The 10,000-nt window shown below is 46.2% G+C and overlaps 1 protein-coding gene across 1 annotated transcript in view; it reads right to left on the bottom strand.

The window, feature by feature from the left end:
- Positions 1-10,000, bottom strand: part of LOC143299570 (uncharacterized) — a 37,217-nt gene that overhangs the window by 18,812 nt on the left and 8,405 nt on the right. The window contains exons 3-4 of the mRNA XM_076612854.1: positions 5,667-5,893; positions 3,622-4,759 (exon numbers count right to left, since the gene is read on the bottom strand). Of these exons, the coding sequence (XP_076468969.1) occupies positions 3,622-4,759; positions 5,667-5,893 (1,365 nt within the window). The remainder of the gene's footprint in view (positions 1-3,621; positions 4,760-5,666; positions 5,894-10,000) is intronic.

The raw sequence follows: 10,000 nt of genomic DNA, 5'->3' as shown, positions 1-10,000 counted from the left end.
TTATTTATCTATTGATTCATTTTACGTTATTGATCAATACGCGTACCTTTCAAAGCAAAAATCGGTCGGTGTCAATTTTACAAAGGGAAAAAAATGCACGAAGGTTAAGGAGAGATTGAGAGTGATCGTTTGGGGGAAAAAAAAGTAAGAACGGATAATAAAACATATAAACTTAAACAAATATGAAAACTATAATAAAAAATCAAAGTAAAAACTATGCCCAAGCATCTGCCGCAGCCACCCACGTACAATCAGAATTATATCATGAAATCGAAAAATCCCCACCCCTGCTCTTTCCCATTTCTCTCTGTAGGCCTACTGTTCATCTCTATCACCATCACACACGCTCCAACAACCTTCAACCCCCCCCCCCCCCCCCCCCCCCCCCCCCCCCCCCCCCCCACATCTCCCATTTCCTTGTCCATGTAAGTCCAAAACACACTTTCGCTGTCCCCCATCCTTTCTTCCTCCCCCGACCCCCCAACCCACACTACCACCACCTTCCCCTCGGCCTCACCACCCCCTCCTCACCCCCCACTCCTCCCCTTCTTCCCAGACCCCTGGGGATGTTCCGTTTTCAACGGTGCAAGAGCAGGTGCATCTTCGTGCTGAACGCTGGAGAGACATTTGTCACTTTCAGGCCCGCGCATTAATAATTCACGTCCTCCGCCGCCGCGGAGAGCCGAGCCGGGCTGGGCACGTGGAAAGCGAGACGCGGGCGTGCCTTCCGGTCCTCGCCGAGAACCGACCGGAAGTGGAGCTGGAAAGAAACGGCGAAACTTCGGCCGGAGAGAGAGAGAGAGAGAGAGAGGGGGGGTGGGGGGGAGGGAACGTCTTGAGATCGATGGGGGAGATTACCACTCCTTATCACCCCCCCCCCTTCCTCTGACTTGCCTCCCTTGTCCCCTCCCCCCCCCCCTCACCTCTGCCCTCTTCTTGCCTTCGCTCCAGTTTAGATTCTTCACCCTTACCTCACCAACTGCTGGGTTGTGGTTTGACGATTAATATTTTTTAAAAATTTAAAAAAAGGGAAAAGGAACGGAACTTTTCGACAATGATGAAGAGAAGCATAAATACTAATAACAACGATCAGATGGATAGCTTCAGGCCAACCTTTCTGCAAGAGGAACCGAACTTGGCTGCAAGCTCACTTTATTTACTCTAATTTGAAATCATTCAATGCATATATTTGTTTATTATTCTAATAAAAAAAAAGAAGTAATTGTTAACAATTTATGATGCTTGAAAGAAGAAAAGCTGGCGAGTTTTCTCGGGTGCAAAATAATAAAATCCTAAAAGCAATTTTGCAGATCACCATTTAAACATGTCTATGATAATGTAACTTAACCTGTTCAATAAATGTGAGGACACTGATGGAAATGATACAACAGAATGATAAATATACTGACAATATCTTGATCATGTGATTTCTCTGGCAGAATAACCGGGATGCATGACTTGGTTTTGATTTGGAGGTGCATTGTAAACAATACCAGCATGCATTTATTATCTCCCTGTAGGCTACTTAGTCATGGTCATCTGCCGGGGCGCATTTTGTACCCATGCACGCGCGCTTCTGTGTAGTAGTAGTAGTTATTGTTGTTGTAGTAGCAACAGCAGTACTTGTAGCAGTAGCAGCAGTAGTAGTCTTCAATTTTACGTGTTACCATTTTAAAAGATATTAAACTGGAGAAGTTGGGAAGGGAAAGAAAAAAATATGTAAAGTGTGCGTGTAACGCGCGCGCGCGCGTGTGTGTATGTATGTGTCTGTGTATGTGTGTATGTGTGTGCAAAGGCGTGCGTGTGTGTATGTGTGTGCGAGTGCGTGCGTGTGTGTATGTGTGTGTGTGCTTGACAGACAAGACACGGATGGACAGGTATGATGTGAGGAGGAGGGTTCCTCCCCGCCACCTCCAGACCCCCCAACCCGACCCTCATACCTCCCTTACACACACACACACACACACACACACACACACACACACGCTCCCCACTTCCCTTTTCTCTCTCTCCGGCCGATTTTCCCCCAGCTCAGGGACTTTTTGTTGTTTTTCTTCAAAATCGAGTCTTCACGTACAATCACCGAACACCTCATTAATTATCCTAATGTAAACCGACCCCTACAGAGACGGCCCAGGCCACAAACAACGTGAAGTGAACAGAAGAAATTAAAGTTTATCTCCAGCCGCCTGAACGGTATCGGCACCAATCTGTTGATGCATCTTTAAAACGAGCCATGACTAGCTCTCCAGCTATCTAGCCTGAAAAAACAACAACAAAAAACTAGGTAGTTGCAGATAGCCGTCTACATTTAGCGCCTGGTCGCACATCCTTTCAAAGTGTCGTTCCGGAAACCCACCACCAACTTCATACATTAAACAGACTCCCAAGCATCGCATCTCAATTGGTCCACCTTTCCGAGAATTGAACGAACCGCTAGGATCTACGTCCCCCCCCCCCCGCCCCCACTCCCCCCAACACACACACACACACCACCCCGGCCCCCACCCCCACTCCCCTCAAAGCTGTCGGAAAAGGAAATGTGGATAATCTCACTTGCCGCGTGATGATGCGCGCGCACACAGGAAATTGATCCCGGCTGACAGGTCAGGGCGCGCAATGCATGGCGGGAAGGAGGAGGGTGGTGGTGGTTGCAGCTGCGCGAAGTCGTTCAGGGCTGGTACGTTCATTTCCTGTGGTAAAATTAACGCCTCGACAAAACTGTCTTTTCCATTCGATCTGGGTCCCCCCGGGTGGTGGGAAGTCTGTCTGTAGCCTTCGGGAAAACGTCACACTTTCCGAAGGAAAAGGTAGCCGGGTTGTATCGACTCTCGTTCTGTCTCTGTCGCCCCTATGTGACACCCCTATTCCAGCCCCCATCTCTCTCTCTCTCTCTTGCTATGCCCCCCCTCTCTCTCTCGTATGTGTGTGTGTGTGTGTGTGTGTGTGTGTTTGTGCGCGCGCGCTCGCTCGCGTAAGTGTGAGTTCCCTCTGTGAATGCGATTGATTCGTTTCACCAGGACCACTTTCGCTCAACTTAAACGTTCGTATAAATCTGGTCAACTGTGAAAACAGAACAAACAAACAAAAAGAAATACAAGAACAATGACAGCAACATTTACAAACAAAACAACTCAGTAGAACTTACCTCTCCATGTCACTTTCCTGATACAGTCTCTTCTGAGCCATAAAATCATGCTGTACTGCTGCCCCTCTCCTCAATCACATTTTTTCCTTCTGCGATTTTCACCAGACTCTACTTCCTGGTCTAATGTTGTTGTTCTTTTTGATGAGCAAATTTGGGAAAAGCTACAAAAACCAGGAAAAAGTCCGGAATATATCATCAACCCTACACTTTCTGACCAGTTTGTCCTTATTCCGAAGTCTCGTTTAGGACAGGAAATTATAAGCATTACACTTCGGTGTGTACTTCAATCCCCCCACCCCCTCCCCCCCGCCTTCTCTCTCTCTCATGGAAGCATACATATTATGCAACCATTTCCAAGCTTCTCATACACACAAAGCGCATATAGCTTCAAGAATATATGCTATAACAAGAAGTCTTAATAAATAAAGAAAGAAAGAAAGAAAAAAAACATACTTATCTTGCACAATACTTACCACAGCTTTCTTCCTCGTGTTTCCGTTTACTAGTGTGCGCGTGCGATGAGCAGGTGCGAGCCTCTTCCTGGACGGTGACGTCCTTGTCCTGTGCAACGTCTGCTCTGTCTGTCTCCTCGGGTTCTTCTCCCTTTAGCGTTCGCCTGTGCGTCTCAACACTGCTCTCCGGCTGCGTTCTCGAGTCGTGATGAACTTTTTTGTCTTCAGAAAGACTGTATTCGCTACATTCGCAGTTCTCAGTCTGAGCAATTTTGTCTCTTCTGCTGTTGCTGCTGCTCTCCGATGGAGCGGATGTGTCCGCCCTGTCGCCGTGTTCCGAGTCAGTGTTTTTGTCCGTTCCCCCACGGCTGTCCGGGCGTTTGTCACTCGTGGAGCTGTCCGGTTGCACGTGTTTGTTGCTGTCGAGTCTGTGCTCTGCCGTGTCCCCACTGTGATCGTCAAGGTGATCCGAGACCTTTCCCTCGTGGTGGCGATCCCTCTTCTTGTTGCTGTGCGGGGTAGGGGAGGTGTCCCTCCCTACGCCGCCGCCGGCAGAGTCCGGCTCCGTGGGTTCGGGTTCCAGCACCAGAGGCTGCACGAGGCGCGGGTAGGACAGGCCCGGGATGGACAGGTTCAGCGGATTGTACCAGGCGGCGGGTGGAACGTACCCGGCCAGCCCCATCAACCTGGGCACCCCCATCATCCCTCCCCCGCTCCCTGCAGGAGGAGGAGGAGGAGGAGGAGGGGGGCTGCTCCTGGAAGAACAACGCTGCCCCACCCCTGGTGGTGGTGCTGAAGGGTCCCTCACCGTCCCCACCTCGCCAGACACCGTGTACCCGTCAGGTGAGATCCTGGGCAGGGCGGCAGGTAAAGGCACGGGGACTCCAACAGAACCCATCCCCAGCCCTATCCCGTAGTGTCTCCCAAGGAACTCGAACCCCAGCGCGGAGGGCAGCCCCTCGGGGCCGAAGGGTGAGGCGGAGGAGGAGCAGGAGGCGGCGTTGCGGAGGATGCGGTTGATGCTGCTGACGGAGGGGATGGAGGAGGTGTCGCAGACGCCCTGGGCCAGCAGCTGCTCGCGGATCTCCCAGGCGAAGATGGACGGCGACTGCTGTTTCAGGTCCAGGATCTTGCGGACCACCTGGGGCGTCGCCACTTGCTGCAGAATACATGCAGACATGCACATACACAACATCAGGGAACTGTGCTAGCCTGCTGATAGTACTATTAGAGCATAATAGATAGGTAGATAGATAGATAGACAGACAGAATATTGAAAGTTTTTTTTTTTCCACAGGACCAAAGCCTCGACCACACCACCCTTCAGACCACATCCACGATCAACTTGACCTGATAAGCAGATGGTCAACAGGACGTTAAACTAACCACTACAATTTCTATTAACAGATAGACAAGCAATGGACAAATAAATACACATTGTTTGATTAGAAAGGGGTAACGTTTGTCTGATCAAAAACGAAATGAACAGGCGACTCTTTAAGCAGGCGAATGATAAATTCATCTATCACTCAGCCAAAGAATTGATTCACGCACGAACGAAGAAAACTAAATCGAAATCACATAAAACACGAGAGAAAAACAAGAAGAATAAAATCACACAAAACCCGAAACAAGCAAAACAAGAGAAGGAGGAGGAAGAGGAGGAGGAGGGGTGGTTTCTGTTTAATGTCCCGTCACACATATTGCTGATTGAAGACATTTTGTCAGAGTATTAATGTATACATTTGACTATTATCGTTTAGAAGAGGAGGGGGTAGGGATGAATGGCGGGTTGGGGGGGGGGGGGAACCCGGCATATGAGGCAGTGGGGTGGGTGAAATTTGAAAACAAACCCCCCCCCCAAAACCAACAAAACGACTTATCTAAACACAATCACAGAAAATTACCTTAATGGACTTCGTCAAAAGAGAAGACTTTAATCCAACAAGCGAAACAACAACAACATCAAAAAAGAGTTAAAAAAAAAAAAAAAGAAAAGAAAAAATAGTCAGTCAGAACCACCAAACAACTCTTCACCCTCCTCATCCTACATGCTACATACTCACCCTGACCTTTGGCTTGTTGCCCCCGATGGAGCCCGGCTTGATGGAACCGGTTTCGTAGTAGCGCGTGAGGATCTTGCTGACGCAGCCGTGGGACACGAGCAGCTGCCGCGAGATGTCGCACGGCCTGACGCCCATCTGGGCCAGCTCCACGATCCGTCTTCGCACGCTCTCCGGCAGGGGGCGCCCGTTGACAAAGACGCCACCCAGCTGGTTGACGCCCGTCTGGCCTGGGTGGTGGGGAGAAATGTTGTTGTTGTTGTTATTACAATGAGTAGTAGTGGTAGAAGAAGAAGTAGGACAGTCGGTGTTTTTTGTTGTTGTTGTTTTTTGTTATTTTTAATCAGCAGCCCCATTATCACTACTGTTGTTCTCGTTGTTTTTGTTTTTGTTGTTATTATTATCACTATCATTAATTATGATCATCATTATTCATTAGTATCATTATCACAGTCGGTGTTTTGATAGCAGCCCATTATCATTATCATTGTTGTTGATATTATTGTTATCATTATTATCATCATTAAGAGTAGTGGTTGTAGTAGTACTAGTAGTAGTAGTGGTAGTAGTAGTCGTACAGTCGGTGTTTTTTTTCTTTTTTTCATCAGCATTCCAATATCATTACATGTCCTCAGCTCATGCAAAGCGGCGTTGAGCAAAGGACGGTACATATGGAGGAACAACCAAGTGCTAAAAGAAACTGCACACGTGGTAAGCACTGTCAAGGAGCACCAACCCCACCAGAAGTTCCAGCTGAGTTCTACTCTGCAGAAGGCAATAAAGCCTGGCCAGGAACAGCATACCGAGTTTCTAAAGCATGGAAACGTGGACTGTTTGATGGTGCCGAAGACTGCGGATGTACAGTTGACCTACCAGAGGGGAAGAAACACCCGGAAATCATCAGCAAGAGCGGCATGAGACCTGACATAGTACTCCACTCCACGGCAACGAATCAAGCGATTCTGACTGAGCTCACTGTGCCATATGAAAGCAGAATGGAGGAAGCCCATATCTACGAGACGAGAAGTATGCTAGTCTAGCCAGCAGCCTAAGAGAATCTGGCTTCCAAGCCAAAGTTCTCGCCATAGAGATTGGTGCAAGAGGGTTTGTGAGCGCATCTGCCTACAGCCTCATGAAACAGCTGTCGAATTCTGGCAGAGATAGGACAAGGGCTCTCATGGCAATGACAGAAGCAGCAGAAAAGAGTTCCAGCTGGAATAAATTTCCTTACTCAAACTAGGCGTACAATGGCTCGGTGGTTAAAACGTCTGCCAGAAAGGTGACTCAGTCCTGAAGTGGCGACCACCCTGGAGGTGCGGGTTCGAACCTGCTGAGGACCAGGGGGGAAAAAAAGAAAGAAAAAAGGCGGCAATACAAGGGCATCCAGGAGTCATGACCTGGGTGCGGCCCAGCCCCCTTAGAATGTAAGGAGTTAAGGACCGAAACACTTGGCTGAGGGGGGCTTCTTCTCTGAAGAACCTTGTACTGTCCAACTCTCCCTAGATTTTCTTATCACTGTTGTCGTTAATATTATTATTATTGTTGTTGTTGTTACAGTCGGTGTTTTTCTCAGATGCCCATTATCATTATCGTCGTTGTTGTTGTTGATATTATGATTATAATTATGATTATTATTATCATAGTTGTTGTTACAGTCGGGTTTTTTTCTCAGCAGCCCATTATCATTATCGTTGTTGTTGTTGTTGTTCATATTATGATTATAATTATGATTATTAGCATCATCATCGTTGTTGTTGATATCATTCTTCGGTCTTCTTCTTCTTATTTGTATTTCTATTACAGTCGATGTCTTTTTCCTCTTCTTTTTTCAGCAGCCCAACAGCTGATTGTATAGTGTCGGTGACTTTTTTTTTCCCCACAGCAGAACTTCTGGTCTTATACGTATACTCTGGTAATACAGTGACAAAACAGGGAAACTGGAACGTTGAATATAATTCTACACACACACACACACACACACACACACATATATATATATATACACACACACACACACAAATATATATATATATATATATATCAGATAGAGAAAGAGAGAGAGTGTGTGTGTGTGTGTGTGTGTGTGTGTGTGTGTGTGTGGTGTGTTAGTGTGTGAGTGTGTGTATTGGTCATGAGAAGTAATCAATGACTAAAACAAGAGCTGGTTATCGTATTCAATACAAAGTTCTCAATTCAAACTCACGAAACGGCATAGCTGATAAATTGATCAAACGAAGAGATGGCTAACGGATATCCACTAACATTAACGATAACTGAGCTGAAGGCCACAGTTCCATGATAAATGACTGCACGTGCATAATGAACTGTTATCGCCAGTAATGTACTATACTGGCTTGGCGTATTAATGCTGGTCAGTACTATGACTGCCAAACAACCCAACCGTTTATGATGAACTTCAGTTTCCATATACCACGTGGCCATACATATACGTTTAAAGCACAAAGTCAGTTGATCAACACAATGAATAAAAGCAGACACATGGATTTCCCCGCGAGATATGAATGGTTTAGGAACATACAAGCAGGGGTGTTTTCTCTCTCTTCAGTCAAGTGACCTCTCTCTTTTTTTTTTAATCTTAGTTATCAATCATCGCAGAACATATCGATCCCATATCTTAATAGTCGGTTGTTGTTTTTTTAATGTTGTTTTTGTTGTTGTTGTTTTATCTGAGCAAACGACCAGCTTGCGTATACCAATATTTTTTACCGTTTCAAAGATATTGCGATTTTCTTTTCAAATGAAAAGCGATATGAACACGCACGCAAGCACGCACGCACAAAGAGAGAGAGGACGCAGAGGTACCAGGAACACACTGGTACCAGAACACGCAAGCAACCAGTCCCTGTACATTAATGGCCAACGTCATACCCATTCAAAATAAAATGCACACAACGTGGTTATCTTCAAACCGCGTCACCATTTCACCGTAACAGACTGTGCTCATATCACTGCTTAAATTACAGTCGCACACAACCACTGTAATTGCCCAGATGAATCAAAGAGCTATCGGGCATAGCTTTTATGCCCGCAATTATATTTCTTTTACGTCGTATAGTTGTAAGGACAGTGGATACACATATGTATGGAGTTTAGAGATGAATGAGTACATCAAGGGATATGAAGGAGGGACGGGGAGAGAGAGAGAGAGAGAGAGAGAGAGAGAGAGAGAGGTGGGGTGTCGGAGAGGGGGAGCGGTTGGACGGGGGTGGGTGGGTTCGGAGGAAGTCTTGTAAAATATGTCCACGACACTGACTGTTACATTCGTGAGATTGTATCCTCTTGGAAGAATGATTATATCATATGCTTTGAACAACAACAGTAACAATACCAATACTACTCCTACTACTACTTCTACTATTACTACTTCTACTATGCAGAAGAAGAAATGAATGAATGAATGAATTTTAAAGCACATTTTTACACTGCTGTTTTGTTAGAAGGGCCTTGAAGATAAAACAAACGCATAATACTTTTATCTTAAGATCTGTCGTTTTATTTCACAACAATAATTATATTCTCAAAGCGATCTGTCTCTTTTCCACTGTTATGATTTCACATCTCTTTACTTCCCTGTAGACATCTGGACATCCACAGGTCTGCAAGTGCGAGATTAAGCTACGTGTGTATACGTACGCCTGTCTAATCATTAATCGATATCGATGTACGTCGATATGCATGTGATCTCCAAACAGACCTAACTCTCGGGAAATACTCACTGGGGGGATTTAAACGAAAGACATATCGATCCAGTGGGTACGATCATTTCATTTCGTATAAATAATTCTGCATTGCTTGAACAACTTCTTTCCAGTGCCATGAAATAGGTGATAATACCCCCCCCCCCCTTTACCCAACACACACACACACACACACACACACCACAACACAACCCCCTCCCCCTACACACACACACACACACACACACATACACACACACACACACACACAGAGACAGAGAGAGAGAGAGAGAGAGAGAGAGAGAGACTTTCCCAAAACATATCTTCAACAGTTCTGAGTCATTCCCCTCCCCTTTAACTATTAAAAACCAATAAACAAATCAACAAAGAACCATCATAAACTGAAAAAAAAAGACGAATCGCCACAGTTCAAAATCATAGGCTGGCAAGGCAGGGGAGGGGGTGAAAGTCGGTGTCTGACTCCACTCAATCGCCCACACCAAATAAAGTTTTTTTTAAAAGAAAGAAAGGAGGGGAAAAAAAAGAAGTAAACCTCTCACGGACGCGCTCACCTGTGTAAAAGCATCGGGCATGATCGCGTTGGATCTACTCGGAGGGATAGAGTGAATGCCTTTGCCT

This window comes from Babylonia areolata, chromosome 25 (genome assembly GCF_041734735.1).
Source record: "Babylonia areolata isolate BAREFJ2019XMU chromosome 25, ASM4173473v1, whole genome shotgun sequence".
Classification (NCBI taxonomy): Eukaryota; Metazoa; Mollusca; class Gastropoda; order Neogastropoda; family Buccinidae; genus Babylonia; species Babylonia areolata.
The sequence above is the reverse complement of the archived record's forward strand: the minus strand, read 5'-3'. Positions and strand labels throughout refer to the sequence as shown.